We start from the raw sequence: 18,994 nt of genomic DNA, 5'->3' as shown, positions 1-18,994 counted from the left end.
GATGATACTATTTTGTTGCAAGGTATTAAGAGTGACTGACTTTTTCTTGTAGTATTACTTTACTAGAAGTGGGGTTTAGATATATTTTCCTACTTGTTTACTTTAATTGTCTAATATCCTTCAAAAGGTGGGAAATAGTTGATGAGTGGGAGGTGATCAGTGGTTATCTCCTATTGAAATACCTGGAAAGCCTTGTTTATTGGGATGGCACAATGTGACTGAAGTTTTAGAGCTCGGGTTTCTGGGCAATGTAGTTTCAGCTAACTCTTCCTTTTGTCCTCACTCATGTGAACAAAAATGTGGACCTTATTTCTTGATCTGAAATCATTTCTACACTTGAGTGCCTGTAATTCATGGCTCTTGTTTGAGGGTTATTTCTTCAAGAATTTTACGCAGCTGTGCAGTATTTATTGCTGACCTTCAAGCAGAGAAATATGGTACATCTGTGGCTTTCAAAAAAAGGGAGAAAAAAGTTGTAAATAACTTGTCATTCCCTTTTTTCTCTCCAAGGAAGATGCATACACCTGTTCTGCTGGTAGATTGGTCTACTAAATAAGGCCTGAAGATGTATAGAACTGTTTCAGGCATTACATAAGATCTGCCAACTTTCTTCTGCAGAAGAACTGAATAGGCCCCTGTGGTTGACATGCCAACAAATAAACTTGATTCCTGTGAAGGGAGAGATTTGTGCCAGACTTCAGTTTTAGTAGCTAAGTCGTCAATCAGTACTGTAACATCTAATTCCAAAAATAGAGGGCTAGTTGAGAGTCATCTTATGCCAGAACTCCAAAGGTGTCAAGCTTAATCTGACACATAGAGGATTTAAAGGTCTTGTCAGAGTGGGGTCCAGCTTATTTCAGGAGGATTCAGAATGTATTATTACAGTGGAGCCTGATATCTTACTGACTTTAAACCCAGTGATTCTCAGCAGAAGTGCTTTTGCTGTCTGCATTTTCAGTTCAGGGACTCCTTTTCTACAAAAAGCCATTTTAAAATGAATTTGAAGTAGGAAAATTTATAGAAATGTAGTATTAGGGATCTGTTTTACTGACTTGTCTGTCTCGGGTGTAACCTTGTTTTGCAGAAGCATCAGTATTCCTTCTGGAAATTTAAGCTGTGAGGTCTCATTGTTTAAGAAGCCAGCATTTTTCCTTGAACTCACATGATGCTTGAGTGCATTAATTCCCACATCAGTAACAGTTGAATTACCAGAGTTCATACCTACCAGGAATCCTAGGACTACTGGTGCATTGTTTTTATCCTGTCTTTGGACTTTGAGTCTGGTTCGATGTAGTTGAGAGAGAACTTTCATGAAAATAAACTAAATACTCTACTGAATTTCAGTTTAACAACTATTTTTAAACATTTTTATAATTTCAGATAAGTTCCTCCACAGTGTGTGGAAATCATGAGATATTTAATGCTGCTTTTAATTAGAAGGAAGAAATTTTCTGAAACATACACCAGCATTTTATTGATTTGGTGGTTTTGCATTTTGCACGGGGGTGTCCAATAAAATAGTTTTAAAGGGTGCCCAGCAATGGGAGCTTTTAGTCTTCCTGGACATGCTAATATGGGGAATTGTTTAGCTTTGCAAAAGGATCAAATGTAACTTTCTGATAAAGGTAACCTGTTCCATGTGTTCCCTGCTGCTGAGAGTTCCTAAGAGTTTTGTAACTCCTTATGTGCAAACAAAGGAGGAGCTAGAAAATTTGTATGAGAAATATTCAGAATCTCTGTAATTGCTGTACCGTATTTGGAAGACCAAGATGTTCAGAGACATGTATGGACAGATGGAGCAGGTGGAGAAAATCAGTTCTGGTATCTGAATTTTCTGTTAAAACACCTGACATGCTATAAATAACCACTGGATGTCACTCTTGCTTAACTTGTATGTTGGTTGCTGCAAATGTATGGTACTATAACTATTGTTTTTTATATTCTCTGTGTTAATATTGTAACTATTCATATCAAACATCTTGAGATAGTGCATTTGGTTTTGAAAAATTATTAGTACCTGGAAAAGCATGTCAGGTGTCAATTCACTAATCCTGAAGAATTGTCATTAATTCTGTCAGGAGAAAAAACCCCAGGCAAATAGCTATTGTTTGGCATTTGCTCTACAGGTCTGCAATTCTTATATGGCATATTTGATGGTTAAGCAAAGCTGAGATTTCTCCAAGGCCACAAAGCTGAAGTGCTTGCATTCAGTAGGACATATCTGCACATCCATAGCTCAGAAGTACTATATAGGTAGATAATTTCCTAGAACCATGCAGGAAACCCTTGCTTGTGGCAGAAGAGGGCAGGCAGCTGCCAAGGCAGACTGCTTTCTTGGGGCAGCTTGAGATGGGGTAGTGATATTTCATGGAAAGATAAATTGTTCTGGCATCAAAGACTTATGAACCATTGATCTCCTTCCAGGAGGCAGCAATGGATTTAACTATGTATTGAGTACCCTTGCTCTAAAATGGGGTATGACACATGAGGAAAATGGCAAGTAGGGCGGTGTGCAGTCTGGTTCTAAGACTTTAAATTGTCCTCTGGAGTACTTAGCACACATTGCTACATTGGGTGAAACACTTTGGTTTCAAAAAACATGCAAGGGTAATTCTCCAAGTTTGTCCATTGTACTTCCTCAGCAATGAAGTTTACATGGCTGTGAAGAAGTATCTCAGGTCAGACTAAATCCTTTTTGAAAATAAGTGAAATGACTAAATAGTGGTTACCTAGCACTGAATTTTTTTTTCTTATGCTTTCCTTCCCTCCTTGTTTTGCTGGTAGACCAGATGAAGAAGAAGAACGGCTAGCTAGAAAGAGAGAAGAACGAAGACTACAGTCTCTTCAGAGGTAAGTTGTGACAGTTTGATATGTATCACCAGAAAGTGTATAGCTGTAAGTGTTCTGCTCATCTCAGAAGTATGTGGAATACTAAATAAAGGGGTGTTATGGAGTTAAGGATGACAGCATCAGAATTTTACAAAATGGGGCTTACTGGGAGATTTGTGAGCCTGGTTAGGAGCCTGTGTTTCCATTGGCAAATAGGGAGTGAGTAGGGGGGCTGCTCACTGGTGCTCTGTGCCAAACAAGAGTGAAGAGGAGGGATGTGTATGAAGCCTTGCCTAGTCTCCTGGGCTGATGCCTGTCTGTAGCATGAATCAGTATCTTAAGTGAGGCTGGGATTTACATGAGAACCACATTTTGGATTAATTAGGTAACTGGTTCTTTTTCTTTCAAAATCTGGCTGGGAAAGGTAGAGATATGAGATACGTATTAGAAACTTTGCTCAGGAAGCAGAAGACTGGCTCAGATTTTACTTTAGACTTTATACCACTCTTCCATCCTCTATGTTAAAGCTGTAGCACAGTGTAGAAAGGCAAGGCTTAGCAATGATACAGTGCTGCTCAGTGAGAACAGCATTCTTTCAGATCTAAGGTTTTTATAGCTTAGAGCTCCAGTGACACTGTTTTTTACATTATTATTCTTTATATTATTCTTTATTTACATTATTCTTATCTAAACAGATTTTATAGGTAGGACTGTGACACCTGGTACAAGCCTAGTGTATCTTTAATCATACTTCCTTTCATAGTCTTCATTTTGGAGATTCACAGTGGTTTGTTTCAAGACAACAGGAGAGTCCTAGCTAGATGAGTACTAGCCTTGGAACTGTCAGGTGTGGATCTGAATCTCCACAGGCTGTAAAGGAACTTGATCCTAAGTTTGTCACTTCCTGGTTATGTTCTATAAATGCTCTGCTGCCCAGTAAGAGGTTGGACACCTTCACTGCCATGCTGATGCCTGCTTTTTTCCTGAACTCACTCATTGCAGGGAGCAATGTGTCCAAATGAGACCCCTTGGTGAGCTTTTCCATGATGATATTATTTCTTTATTGCAAACGGCCGTAAGACCAAATGTGCTTGGCTTGCTCAAGAAACATGTTGTGTGTCTGACGGTGCAAAACTGGGAGCCCCTGATGTCTTCTCACAGATGTACCTAGTGTTGCTTATGCCTCTGGCAGGAGCTGGGAGTGTATTGAACATTCACAGAAGGGTAAGAAATAGGTGGCCAGTTTAGGAAGTATGCTTATGTGTAGGTATATCATGCAGGTTCTCAGATAACTGATATTGAAGACTTAAAATGGATCAAAAAAGGGGAAACTGTTCTACCTGTTAATCCACTTGTAATGGCACAGTAGGGAGAGTGCTAGTGTGAAGGTGATGGTTTTTCTTGTAATCTTTTCTTCCCTTCCTGTGAGGAATATCAGCATTTTGAATGCCAAAAATATGGGCTTTGTTGTGGTGAAATGTACATCCTTAATATTAATGCTACATTGTTCTGTTAAGTTACCTATGTTTATTATAAAGCAAAGGTTTGTGACTGGGTGCATAGGAGAAGGTTGTGTACTATAACATTTCCACTGCCATTTGTATATCAACTTTAAACTCTTGGTACAGTTAATCTGCAGGAAGTCTGATAGTTCTGGAGTGTAGGATTTGCTGTGCACACACACTGCAAGTAGTGTTGCACCAGGCAATAACACAGAGCTAAGATCAACTCCATTCCTGAATTAAGCTTAGGAACAGGGATTGCTGGGAGCAGACTGATCTGCCAGAATGATTGCTGCAGCCTTAGAGCAATATCCCTTCCTCCTAGCTTGTCAGGAGTGTGTCTGTGAAGCGGAACCTGTTCTAACTGCAGGAGAGAGCTTAGCAGCAGCCCTGAGGTATTCCCATGTTCTGAACATGCGTACTTATTGCGTGTGTGTCTAGTGGGGGGTCATAGGAAAACATGGAGCAGGCAGCTTCCAGCAACCACAACGCTTCACCCTGCCCACTGCTTCCTGTGATTCCTACAGCCTCACAATTCCTCCTCCTAAGAACAAACTGATAGTCTCCACAAGCCATTTTTGACCAGCAAAATGCAGAGGAAAATACTGTATTGTGCTAGGTGGTATTCTGTTTCTACAACTTGAAAAGTTTTCACATAGCTTCTGAAAATAGCTGGGTGGATGTTCAGGTAAAAAGCACAGGAGGAAAGTAAGCACAGCACTGATCTTGCATCTGTCTGGGTTTTTTCCTGTCATATTTTTTTGTGTGGGATGCAGCAGTTCAGATCAGTTGGCAGTGGAGGGAGAACACGACTAGCCTGAACTTCATTTAATGATTCCATAGTGAATGGGAAAAACAAAGTAAGGAGGTCCCAGGTTACATAGTGTGTGGCTTTTAGGTGTGGGTTGGTTTTTTTGGTTGGGTGGTTTCTTGTTTGTTTGGGCTTGGTTTTTTTGCAAGCTTTGAGGTAATTACAGCACATAGTATTTTCTGGCTATTCAGGTACATAAGTCTGCTTTAAGTTCAAAATTTGCTTGTGTGAAAGCTCAGTTTATTACAGATACTTAGGAAGTTTCTTTGGAATACCTGGATGGCTGTTAGGATGTAGAGTGAGGGTAATATTGGCCTTTTGCTTGTCTTCACAAGGATGAAACTAGCTGTCACTTCACTGAGAAGTTTGAAAATAACTGGCGGTGTAGAGCTTGTGCTTATAGTGAGGGGCAGAAAGGGAAGGAAACCTGGAGTTCAGTTTTTGACTGATGCTGAAGGAGAGCAGGCATTTTGTTGCATAGCTTTAGTCATTTATTTGACTTAATGCGATCTCTAACTTGAAAAACAATTTTTAAGCGTCGCTTCAAGTAGGGAATCTTTTTCTATGTACTCACAGCTGCAAATATGCGGTACATTTGTATGTTAGATGCATATAATTCATAAACCGTGGTTTACATGTTAAAAGCTTATAAATCAGTGAAGTTGTGAATGAGATGAGCTACCCAGTATGATCTAGTAATGTACTGGTAAGGGAGAACAAGGAGGGGAGATGGGGAGGAAGGATCCTTCTTCATTTGTGAAGAACTGAGTATGGAAAACTGATGTGAATTGTTAGCATTAGGAAAAGCACTTTCTCAGCATACTGCAGTGGGGGCAACTGGCATCAAGAGCCAAGAATTTATCATGCAAGAGATGGAGTGATAGCAGCATTAAGAAACAACCAACTCAGACTTGTGACTTCAGCTGATGATAATGCAAGATGTGAATGATGCAGTAAGGCACCTCTGGGTGGCCCATTCAGTCACTGCCTGTTCAGAATTGTGTCTGATTCTTTTCACTTGACGTATAGCTTAACCTTATTTACTGTGCAAGGATTTAGACGTGGGTGATACAATGGTTGTGGCTGCCTGTCCAAGTTCAAAAGTTTCACAAATATTAATGATTTTACCTTTCAAAGTTAAATGTGAAGTTTTTAGATGTTTGGCTGGTTGCTTCCCCAACCTATTAAAGAAATATCCTGAAGTGTTTCTGATGTTTAAAGCCTACACAGCCTGATTTCTGCACCCCACCCACCCTTAAGCACATACTTAGTTCAGGGAACGTTCAGGCCACTGAAGTACTGAGGTTTCAGTTGAAACTGCAGCCGTGAATCTCCATTATTTCAAACAGGGTATGTGAAACAATGAAGAACATGCTGTTAGTACCACTAGCAAAAAAACTTCGTTTGAGATGACATGTCATGTGGAAACTATAGAGAAATAAGGATTGCTGTTGTACAGGAGAAGAGTGCTTAAGCAGAATCTCTCTAATATCTTCCTGGGATTCCTTGCCTTGTATAATGTCTTCCTCTTGTGCAACATATATAGCAGGAATCCTGTGGTCAGGTTACACTCAGTAGGTGAAGTTGACTGTTCTTCCTGTTCTCCTCAACATCTGTCTTGATTCTCTTCTTCATCACCCTGATTCCCAAGTTCCTTCCTCTCCGGTTTGGCCAGGTTGCTTTGTTTCCTATGCTGCCTGATTGAATAGTGGAAGGGGATATAAAGGAGATGTGTATCTCAGAGAAATAGACTGATGCAAACCCTCCCACTACTAGCTTGTTTGGTTTTCTCATCCGTTGCAGGGAAAGGCAGGTTCAGCCCTTCAGCTCCTTAGGAGGCAGGATAATTGCTTCTGAGGACACACAGGATCTGATTAGCAGTAGGAATTATTTGGAGGTGGAGTATGCGGAAGGCAGATGGGATCTTTGGTGAATTAAGCTGTCAGTGCTTAACAGCTTTCTGTGTGCAGATTGGAATGGGGTGAAAGTCACTACTTGTCCGACTGTGTGGAATTTTGATACGGGGAGCAAACATTGTAGTTTTTGTTAGAGGAACATCGTTTTCTCAAATTTTATGTCCTTTCCTCAAAATATATAGATTCTGGATCTTCCTAGTTATGCATTATGTAGAAGCTTTCTTTTTTAAAGTAAGCAAAATAGGTATTCCCTTTGAAATACAGAAAAACTATTTGAGGAATGATGGAACAATTTCCATTTAAACTTCCTTCACTTCCCCCCCCTTTAGTTTTTCAAAGGCGAGGAGGAAGGGGAAGAAGAAATTGACTCATCAGACACCTGCTTTGTGTGAATAATTAAGCAGAATATCTCTATTCCTGAGATTCCTTGCCTCACATAATGTCTTCCTCATATGCAACACAAACAGCAGGAATCCTATGGTTGTCAGGTTACCCTCATGACTACTCGATACTGTCCTACGATTAAACAACATCATTAGAGGCATCCGGTATTTGTATAGCATAATATTTTAATTTGTTCTCAGCATGGATGCCATGCTAGATTTTAAAAGCTGGTACTCTTCACTTACACTTGGTGTACTACTTAATGGTGGTGCACCTCTTACCTCTTTAGAACTGTTGCCTTGAATTGAGATTCTGAAGCACGCGGCATTCGCAGATCATTTTTACCATTATGCTCTCTACTGGAAGGCACTAGGGAATCTTCAGATATCAAACCCTACGTGTAGGTGAATACCTCAGCGTGGATGTGTTACTTCTATGTAGAGAAAACAGTATTTTTCTTTATGCTTGCAAATATGTCTTATCAATAATTCTTGTACTGGTTAGTGAGAAGTTATAGCGAGTCTTATATATAAAGCATATATAGAAAAGATACATAACTGAAGCTACTTTTTAATTTGTATTTTCTTTCTGATCTGAAAGCGCTGTTGTCTCAGATGTGATTACTGTAGTTTGCTTACAGCTCAAAACATGAATGTTCTTCTGACGCATTTATTTGTTGCAGGAAACATGAAAGAAAACTGAAGCATGATGAAATACGTAAGAAGTATGGTATGTGATAATCTTTTGATATTTGGTGTCTAAAATTATTCCCTTTTCCTAATTATTAAAATTCACAGCAGAATAAGCTGCTTTATGAGCAGCAGAAGTAATCAAGCCCAGTTTCCTACTGATGCATGTCTTCTGTCACCTGAACAACTGATCTCAGCGCTATTATATTCCCCTTCTCCTGTGCTGACTGTCCCACTGGGCAAGAGACAATGTGCCGGATGGGGTCTTTGCTTGGGGTGGTGGTATTGATTAAAATAAGTGGTTCTTTGTCTCTTACTAAGAAAGAATACTGATTTGGGGGTGGGGTGGTGGTGTTGTCTGTGTTCTTGAATTTGATAAATCTAGTTGAAATTGGCTAGTGAACTCTAATAGTTATTAGAGGAGAGACTGACTAGCAGATACCAGGCTTTAAAATTCAAACTTAAGAATGTAGGAAACAAGGGATTAAATTTGTTGTGTGTTTTTGTTTTTAAGTGGAGCTGTGGTCCAGAAGAAGCATATCACTAGACTGTAGGACCTGCTGTGTTGTATAGGAGGCTCTTATTATCTAGGCTTGTCAGTGTTTGCACCCCTCATTTGATTTGTTCATAGGGTTAATAGTACTGTGTATGCAGAGGCAGATATGCTAAAACTATGCTGCACTTTTTATTATGCAAATGGCACTAATGTCAGAGAAGGTGATTCTAAGGGTCTGAACTGTCACTCAAAACTGTTAATTTTCATCCTCTTGTTAAACTGATTGGCAGAGGCGGTGAATATCTCCATGAATCTGCTGCCCGCCCTTTGGCTGATGCAGAAGTGATATAGACAGTCTTTATAGGGAATTCTCTGCCTGGGGAATGCTAGCAAAAGTGTGCTGCTTTGCTGGATTGGAGGAAGAATACACTGTGAAGCTTGAACTGCAGGAGGAAGAATTTGGTGGAAACAAAGTAACTTTTGCTAAGCATCAGTCATGAGCTTTAATCCTGCGGTATTTTATAGGATAATTGACCCTGTGTCCCAACCACAATTAATTTCCAGGAGGTTTGAGTGGTTGACAACAATAGTCTAGATGTGTTTAAAAAAAAAAACAAACACAAAAAAACAACTGAAACAGTGTAAATCAACACACACTTTTTTTTGTTTTCCCCTTAGAAGGGACTGTAGAATCAGTCTCAATCAGTTTGAATTATTTGGATAGGTAGTGAAGAGCTTAAGACATTGTCTGGGTCTCCAAAATAACTTGCAGCATGCTATACAGGTCCACGTAAACTTCACATCTCCTTAAGGCAGTGCAGCTAAGAGAAGTGAACAGGTCCTGAGTTCAGTGTAGCAGTCAGTCAGTGTGTTGAAGCACTGCACTGGGCTTAAGGGAAGCTTCAGAAGGCCGTGGTCAGTTATGTCCTGCTTGTGAGACCAGCTCGTTTGTCTCTGGCTGGCCCTGTGTCCTAGTGGAGGCAGTTCTCCAGTGTTTAACTTCCAGACCTTTGCAGAATGCTGCTTTGGGTCTTGTTGGAGCACATGAGTTTCCTGAGGAATGTAACTCTGATTCTGTGGTTCTGGAATACCTGTACCAAAGGCAACAAATCCTGCTTGTAGCAAAACTGTGCAGTTGTATGAGAGCTAGTGTTGTTTTGCCTCCACTTGAAGCATCTTAGTCTACCAGAGACTTTAATTAAAAACAAGCTTGGGCATTCATTGTGATAATGGAAGGTGTACCCTCTTATGAGTGAGGCATATACACATCGTGCAGTTATGTGCAGTTATGTTTTGCAATGTAGTTTACCTGTAAAAGGTCATGATTCAAATAAATGTAAATTTTAATAGCAAGCTTTATTTATAAGCTTGCTCATTGCATGTGCAAAGATCAATTTTTTTATCAGATACATCAATTTGATTCTCATAAATTATTTTTTCCCAAAGAAGAACCTAACTCTTCTGTGACTAGCTGGCACATTCTGGAAGGATGTACATAACTGAGGAAAAACAAAAGACAAAATACATATAAATTCTGAAATCCCTAAATATTCCTGATGTGTATATAGTTTCTATTCTGATAATAAAAATGGTTGTCAAAATAATTGAGACATAATAGAGTTAAGTTTTACTATAGCCTTGGATCTTCTGTCTTCATTTTTCACTGTCTGGTAAATACATACGTTAGCATATTAAACATCATCTGATAAAAATGGCTGCAAGTAATTATGGAGACACCAGATTATTCTGCACCCTTTCGTACTGCAGAAAGGATTCTCACTTAAGTAGGCACGGGTGAGTGGCAGAATGACAATGACTTTGTTAACCTGACTGTTAAGATTAAGATGATCATGCCTGAAATTTCAGTATTTGGGTGGCTTTAAGGGAATGCCTTTTCCCATTTCATCCACCAGCTTTCCTTACTCCATTTAAATGGTAATTACACATTTATAATGCATTGCAGGTGTCACTCTAGCCACAGTCCTTTGGGAGCATTGGAAGCAATAGAGAGCTTTACCAACCAGGAATACACACTTTGAATTGTTTCTTTGTTGCACAATTTGATAGTATTTTTCATTTGCTCCCATATATGAATGCAATATGATTACACAAATTATATGTTGACTGTGTTAGAAAATTTTAAAGTAGAATTTGGAGTACTTTGCAGCTCGTGTAGTATACAAAGAGACTACAATTTAATTGCTGGTGCATTTGCTGCTATTGTATCTTCAGTATAGCATTAGTGAGAAGCTGCTTTAATTCGGGGTTTTTGCCTGGTGTTACTGGAAGGATTCTCTCTCTGTTTTTACAAAATTACTGCCTTTCATGATTTTGGGTTTCCATACCACATGCTTCAGTTCTGCAAAGGTTTTGATCAGCTAATTTAATGATGTGTAATCCTATCTCCTTTATTTTATGTGAGATGTTGATTTTTATATTCGGTAGATTGTCATTGTAAGTGTTTCTTCTGTTCAAGATAGATGCTTTATCTTGACCTTCTTTTGTGTTCTGAATGCAAAACAGGGAAACCTTATATTGTTACACACTTAATGCTATTTAGTTTGTGAATAGAATTGTTAATTTGGGGGTCAACACTAAAGAGGAAAAGTGTAATAAGGGGGGGAAATAGTGTCTCACAAACCAGTTCATTTTTTTGTTTAGCATATATAGTCTCTTGGAAGTATTTCACTGGCAAATTCCATTTTTGGGCAGTGCTGATAGGTGATGAGGGGCAGATCTCTCTGACTGAGAAGCTGGATAGTTAACAGGGGATATAATATAAATGCATATGCCAGAAAGAGGTATTTTATTTCTTAAAATTGCCCTGTCCTTTTTATACAATAAAGGAGGCCTCATTACTTTGTACAAGCTAATGAAAGATATTTACTTACTATGCCTTTCATATTTAAGTATTTCTTAAATACTGCTAAGTAGGTCAAATATTAACCTCAAAATGAAGGTAAATAGAACTGAGATGTTAGAATTTCTTGCAAGTGTCCTGTGTGTCAATATTCAAGTTCAGCAGTAACATGTAATGGACACTATTGCAAACAAGACTCCTGAAGCTTCAAACATCAAGCTTCTCTGAGCATGTAAGCTACAAGTTGGGTAGTCAGTCTCATCTCAAATGAGAAACAGTTGAGAGAGATGACTTGTGTCTGGTTCAAGGCAGCACATGAGCTTTAGTTGAACTAGACATGCTATCCAATTAGCATAGGCGTGCAGCTTCTCTTTGAGTGTCACGGCTAAGAGCAGCTGTGGCAGCTGACAGGAGCTTTTTGTCATGCTCCTTTTTTGTATGTGTCTCTGGATGGCTTTTGTCCACTTGCTGGAGCCCGGTGCACCAGTTCTTACTGAAGAAGTTTTAAGTGATGAGGTGCTGTCTCCCTCTTCTAATTTAATGTACTTAAAATGCTGAGGATAAAAGAAATTTAAGTGCTGGATGAAGATTTGAGAGCAGGACTGAGAGCAAGGTCTATCAGATGTTTTAACCTCTGTGGTTATCCTCATTTGGAAAGAGGGCTTACTGTTTCTTTTGGAGTACCTTCTTTCCCGGGAGGTGAATTTCTGAAGTCAAGCAATGATGCTTGTGCTGAATTGACCCGAAGTTCTTACTGCCTGTTTGGTTTCAGTAGTGTCTGATAAAACACATCAGAGAACTTCATGTTTAATACTCCAGTGCCTTATTTGGTGGTAACTAGATCTGCTCATTCCTAAATGTAATTCAGTAAAATAAAAGCAGGTACTGTTGGGAGTGACGTCTGTAATATGTAAAAATGACACACTCGTTTAAAACATGATGTTTAGTTATCTAAAAGGCTTTTGGCTGACTGCCTTGGGGTAGGGGCAGGTAAAAATGTATTTGCCCCTCAGAAGGGTATAGGAAAGGTTTATGAGGAGTCTTGGTGTCCTCTGAATTTGGAATTAGCCTTACTGGATGTAGAACGTGGCTTCCAGTGGATTTCAGCGGTTCAAGCTGCAAGAGAACAGTCTCTAGTATTTTACTGTGCTACTTTCAGACCTATAAAGTCTCAAGTACGTATCTTTAAAGAACTACAAGAAAGCCATAATAAGCACTTGCCAGACCATATAGAGAAATGTGCAGCCTAAGTTAATTTTTGTCAGAAACTGGTACCATCTCTTGCTACTCTAGAAATTTTTTTGTGGTGCCTTGATTTTTAAGTGGAACTTGATGAGAGCAGGGAGCTTGTGCAATGCCAATTATAATAAAAGTATGTTAATTTATAGTACTTCTGTTAATTTTCTCTAAACGTCATATAAAGATTCTGAATTTTGAAGGGATGAAATACAAGAGTACTGAAAGTGTTACTGAAAACTGGTGTGCTCAGTTGTCTTTATCAGCTGACTAAATATATTGGGATCCATAGATCCTAGCTCCTGAAGTATTAATATCTGGAGGAAGGTGGGGGTGGTGTTCTGGAAATGAAGTAAATGTTTCTTCTCTGTATTTGGGTCAGAGTTGTACTAATGCAGGAATGCTACCTGAATGCACTAAAGGTTGAATGGTAGGTCAAGGATAAGAGCTTTTTTATCCTGTTCACTTACTTGTCAGCCAGAGTTGACTTAACAGGCACTGTAACTCTGCTTAAATGCATGAAAGGCAAGATTAAAATTTGAGAAGTAACTGCTTTCTAAAAGTTTTAAAATATAAAAGTTTCAAGATCTCAAACATTGTAGATAATTCTTGATAATGCTGTCATCTGACTATATTCTCATAGCACAAATGCTGAAAGTATTACTGAAAGGGGTAGAACCTTTGACTCAAAGTACTGTATCAGATAAATCCTCCTACATCCCTTGAGAGAGGCTTCTCAGAAAAGCTGAACAGACTGTATTTCACATTACCTGGCTGAAGCCTTATAAATGTGACCAGCTTACTGCTGCTTTGACAAGTAAAGGCCATTACATGAGGGCTGGGTTTGATTTTTAACTTTGTTTTTACAATTGCTTGTAATCTTGTCAGTTTGAGTAGTTACAGGGGTTTTCATGCTTAGTCTTCAGTATTTGCTGCTCCGTGTCAGATATAGTTGCAGTTACTGATACAATAATCAGGACTAAGCAGTTGTGGTTTTTAGCAACACAAAGTAGACAAGTGCAGCCTACCTTCAGTGCCATTAGCTTTTGACTTTGAACTAGAACAGTGAATGTTGACATCTATGTGCAGGTGCCCATGGAGCAGAGGTGTGGTATGAAAAGGTCTGAGGGGAGCTCTTGAAAGGTCCCACTAGTCACTGCCAAAGCTTTCTATTCCACTATTGTGAATCTGAACATTTGTGAGTTGGGGTTGTTTGGTGTAGCTGTTTCCTACCTCCATGCCCTAAATAAATGAGCTAGAGAGGAGCCCAGACTTGTCAGGCATTAAGTGTAAAAGTCTTGGTAGAAAAGGGAGCAGTAGTGATCCTGTTCTTTCACAGCAAAAAGGCTCTGGACCTTTGTGGGACTCCTTTATTTTCAGTATGCACTTCCACCTAGCCCAGGTCTGGTGTGCAATTGCTCAGCTAACCTGTGTAGAAGTTGCTATGCATATCTAGACATTCAGTGTGATGGGATGTTTTTTGCAATGCCTTGTGTGACAGTGTTCTGGTAAAGTCACTAAGAATTTTCATGATGAAAACATACTGCAACCTGGATTAAATGATGGTCTTACTCTGGTCCCTCGAGGGTTTAGTGGATGTAGAAGTGGTCATCATTTGTTCTTATTAATTATTGCCCTGTTGCAGACATGCAGCGGTGGCTGATAGTTGTGTATAATCAAAGTACAACTAAGGGGTATAGAATGGATTGAGTGCAGCCCTGAGGAGAAGGACTTGGGGTTGGTGGATGAGAAGCTCCCCATGACCTGGCAGTATGCGTGTGCAGCCCAGAAAGCCAGCTGTATCCTGTGCTGCATCAGAAGGAGCATGGCCAGCAGGTCAAGGGATGTGATTCTGCCCGTCTGCTCATGAGACACCACCAGGAGTACTTGCATTCTGTAAGACAGACATGGACCTGTTGGAGATGGTCCAAAGGAGGGCCACAATGATGACCAGAGTGCTTAAGCACCTCTTCTATGGAGAACAGGCTGAGAGCTAGGCTTGTTCAGTCTGGAGAAGAGAAGGCTCTGCAGAGACCATAGATCAGCTTTCCAGTACCTAAAGGGGCCTACAGGAAAGCTGGAGAGGGAGTGATTACAAGGACAGGTAGTGACTGAACAGGGGGTAATAGCTTTGAACTAAGAGGGCAAATTCGGATTAGACATTGGAAAGAAATTTTTTCCTGTGAGGGTGGTGAGGCCCTGGCACAGGCTGCCCAGAGAAGCTGTGGCTGCCCCCTCCCTAGTAGTGTTCAAGGCCATGTTGGATGGGGCTTTGGGCAGCCTGGGCTAGTGGAGGGTGTCCCTGCCCATGGCAGGGGGTTGGGACTAGGTGATCTTTCAGATCACTTCCAACTAAACTCACCCTATGATTGTATGATGACTGAAGTAGAACTAAGTCAAAGTAGTAGTATCTTAAATTTTAAAAGGATGGTGATCTTGTAATAATAACTTGAATTTAGAAACTGACCAGTTTGAATCTGTCCTTCCTGAACCATCTCTATGCTTAGATTTTTGTAGGCTTGACTCTCAAGTGTAGGTTGTATCTCACAAATGACAAATGTTTTTTTCAGTAAGAACTGTTAATGGAGAAATACCTGTTCATGTAATAGCCTGAGAAATAGGCGTGTTTAAGAACACTTTCAGTTTATTGTACTTGAGCATTTGGGTAATAGAACAACTATTAAAAGACAAAAATTGCTTTCTGGTAATTGTTTTATGGAGTGCCTATTGCTCTGAGGTGTCAGTAACTCAAGGCTTTTATGTTATACTGGTAAGAAAATGATAAATGCAGTCCTGTTTTGTTTTACAGGTCTTCTCCAGGATTCTGATAATCCATACAGCAGATTTGAGAATGAATAAAGCTGAGCACCTTCTACTAAAGCTGTAACTCCAGAATACAGGGAGATAGTTTGTTTTCATTTGTCCTTCGGGCTCTTTTTTCCCAAACTTTTTTCTTCCTGGTTGTAAAATGAGGTGTGGATAAAGACTTTGTGAAGTACATGCTTCTATCTTCCACCTAAATAGAACTAATCTTTTTATAAATGGTTTTGGTTGGTGAAGTGCTTGCTGGTTATTTTTATGGTTATACTGAAGTGTGAAATACTTTGTCCTCCTCTTAAAAAAATGTATTTTATTACTTGATGTAGATGGCTAATAGTTACAATCCTGTGTTTGAATTCAGTCTGAACTGCTCCTTAAAAGTTGTTACCATGTTCTTAAATATTTGTCCCTACTTCATCATTTTTATAAAACTGAAAGGCAACATGGGCATGCAGCTTAACAGAGCAGAAATAGCCATTATGGGCTGTCATAATGGGAGAATTGAGTGGAGTTTTTCCTCCCTTCTGGAGAAAGATCTTTGAGAGTGTAATATCTAAGGGTCGAGAGGGGAGCATATTTATCTCTGTCATGGAAATGTTAATATGTACTTTGGATATATCACTGATGTAAAAAAAAGTTACTTTAGTTGGCAAAAGTTGAAGAAGGTCAGTCTTGAAATAAGCACAGCTGTGTGTGCTGAAATGTAAGAAGAAACACCTACCTGTGAATGCTTTCTTCTGTAAGTTTAATGTATAATTAAAAAAAAATGCTAACATTCTGTGGCTGCCTCTTGTCAGCAGCTCAGCATGACCCAGCTGCTTGCTCCATCCCTCCTGGCAGTGGGATGAGGGAGAGACTGGGAACAGCAAAAGCGAGAGAACTCTTGGGCTGAGGTAAAGACACTAAGTGGAGCAATGGAGGACAAGGGGCTGGAGTCACACAAAGGCAATCTCTGCCTCCCAGAAGCAGATCTTTGCACACCTTCCACTCTAGTTTTTGTCACTGAGCATGACGATGTGTGGCCTGGAATATCCCTTGGGTCAGTTCCAGCCAGCTGTCTGACCCGTGTCCCCCCCCTAGCTTCTTGCCTGCCCCAGACTACTTGGTGGACTGTACAGAGTGGGAAAGTATGAAACCTTGATGCTGTGAAGTGATGCTCAGCAAAAGCCAAAGCACTGGTGTGTTACCGGCACTTTTCTAGCCACAGATCCAAAGCAAAGGAAGCACTGTGTAGGCTGCTTCTGATGAAAGTTACCTCCAGCCCTGCCAAAACCAGTACAGTAAGAAAGAAGTATTTTTTTATCCTTTTTGATATTTCTATACTGTGATTTATTTCCACTTTTTATAGAGGTGGTTCACTGAGTATTTTGACTAGCTTACCAATACGATGCAACAAGCAAAGACCTTCTTTCCCCCTCCAGTCTAATGTAACTTTAATCTCCTTTGCTGTATATTATCCATTAAATAAATGTATAGTATTGAAGATCTTTGTGTTATTTTTACCAGTGTTCCTAATAAACACTTGTAACAACTTTGCATTTGGCTCTGTTATTCCACACAATTTTAAATTAACTTGGTTTAAAAGAACTGATCAACTATGAGCCTGGGAGAAAAGAAAGGATGTATTTTTGCTTTTGCTGGTGTTTTCTGACAGGAGAACAGAATGTTAACAGTGCATAGGCGTGATGGGAGTTAAATCTTGACTGAGTGATGGAGTGAATTGCTGTTCCTTACAGTGCCAAAGGACCTGCCTCTACTTGGCATTAGTCACTATCCCTGATTTTGGTACAGTGATCATTTCCATTCTTTTACTGGGTTGTGGTTGGTTTTTTTCCTCTGGTTACAGTTTCTCAGAAATTTATATAAAAATGTTTTCTCTGCTCCTTAATCTGTCTTGTAATTAGTGCTAATAGAATAATGGTCCACTTTTCCTTTTTTCTTAACTTGTATTTAGCACTTTATTTGTAGGCACTGTGTTAATTTCATATGTTTTTCTTCATCTGTCAGCCTTTGTCAAGTCTGAAGGATTATTCAAATGTCTGTCTTTGAAGAATGATGGTCTGTGATAAGAGTGAGTTGATAGTGTGGAAATAAAACATGCTGATGGTTTTCCCTGGAGATAACTTTTGCAAAAATGATGAAGCTCTGTCTGCTGTCTCGTGACCCAAGTAGCTGTGTTCCTGACTTAATAGAAAAGCGTTTTTCTTCAGCACCTGCTACTGTGTATGAAGGGCTGTCACACTACTAATGAACGGAGGAGGAGAGACAGCCTGTTCTTACAGTTTCAAAGATGGCAAAGTACTTGGAGGACCAGCACCTTGGAGAATAAGGAATGGGTGCTGTGTTGCTGGAGAATGGTTGTTACTCTGGAAGAGGAGGTCAAGTGAAACCCATGCAGTCTCAAAAACTGTGTGAGCTTGGCTTTGCTAGTTCCAGAGCTGTGGGCATCAAAAGGTAACAACTGTGGTCAGATTTATCTTAACCAGATGTACAGACTAAGCTCTAATGTCATAGTGTAGGCTGCAATTTGTACAGAGTCAAGCTGGACATGTAATACTGTGTAATTTTGCTTAAACAGGTAAGGAAAAGACTGCTGATTTAATGAGTATTGTGGACAGCTGCCTCACAACTTAATAGAAAATGCAAAAATCCCCAAACAATCCTATGACTTCCCAGATTATTTAACCTTTTTTGCTGTGTTCATTGGAGCAATTAATTGGATGGAAAATATCCTTATTTCAATATATTAATTGCAGCTGTCTCTGCTTTCCTGTATGTCAGTTTCTTACAGCAATACTGGCTTTGGCTTATCAGTGGAAGGGTTGCTACCCTTTCTATTTCAATGTAGCCACAAGTAATTGGGAAAGCAGCTGCAGGAAGAGGTAATGTTGTATCTTTGGTTCTCAGGTGTGTGTGAACAAAGGCATTTATCCCTTTCAGTATGAGGAACTTCCCCTCCTCTGTGCTTTCTCAACAAAAGAGATAGAAGGTATGCAACACACAAAGTGAAAATAAGGAAATAGCCTAACCTAAGCCTGAGAGCAGTAGTATCTGTCCAGTCATATGTTTTTCTCAGACTTCTCTTCATTCACACTCTGTTTTCCTCTGACTTTAAGCTTGTTTTTATATTGGTGGGCTTTGCTTGTTGATTGTAGTAGTGAAGGTGTTACTACATGAAAAGAGCAGTCTCAGAAACATGAAAATTAAAATATGTTTGTCTTCCCACAGAACTTTCAGTATTGAAAACTCATCTGGGTCAGCTTTAAGAGTAATGTTGTTGGCTGTAATTTATGTAAAGAGAAGTTTAGTGGAGTGAAGCATGCTTCTCTGAATGGAGGAACAACATATCTGCTACTTCTGCAATCTTGGATTTGATGAGTCCCTTAAGATCAGTCTTGCTTAATTGTTATTTGATGATTAAGTAGGCATGTGGCCTGTTTTTCAAAATTAT

The 18,994-nt window shown here is 39.6% G+C and overlaps 1 protein-coding gene across 1 annotated transcript in view; it reads left to right on the top strand.

The window, feature by feature from the left end:
• LOC311205620 (pituitary tumor-transforming gene 1 protein-interacting protein-like) overlaps positions 1-17,079 on the top strand; it is a 28,884-nt gene extending 11,805 nt beyond the window's left edge. Inside the window, exons 5-7 of the mRNA XM_084280093.1 lie at positions 2,785-2,850; positions 8,125-8,171; positions 15,533-17,079. Coding sequence (XP_084136219.1) covers positions 2,785-2,850; positions 8,125-8,171; positions 15,533-15,582 — 163 coding nt within the window. The 3' untranslated portion in view covers positions 15,583-17,079. The remainder of the gene's footprint in view (positions 1-2,784; positions 2,851-8,124; positions 8,172-15,532) is intronic.
• The last annotated feature ends 1,915 nt before the right edge of the window (positions 17,080-18,994 follow it).

Source organism: Gallinula chloropus (assembly GCF_964237585.1).
Source record: "Gallinula chloropus genome assembly, chromosome: 2".
NCBI classification, from domain to species: domain Eukaryota; kingdom Metazoa; phylum Chordata; class Aves; order Gruiformes; family Rallidae; genus Gallinula; species Gallinula chloropus.
The sequence above is the reverse complement of the archived record's forward strand: the minus strand, read 5'-3'. Positions and strand labels throughout refer to the sequence as shown.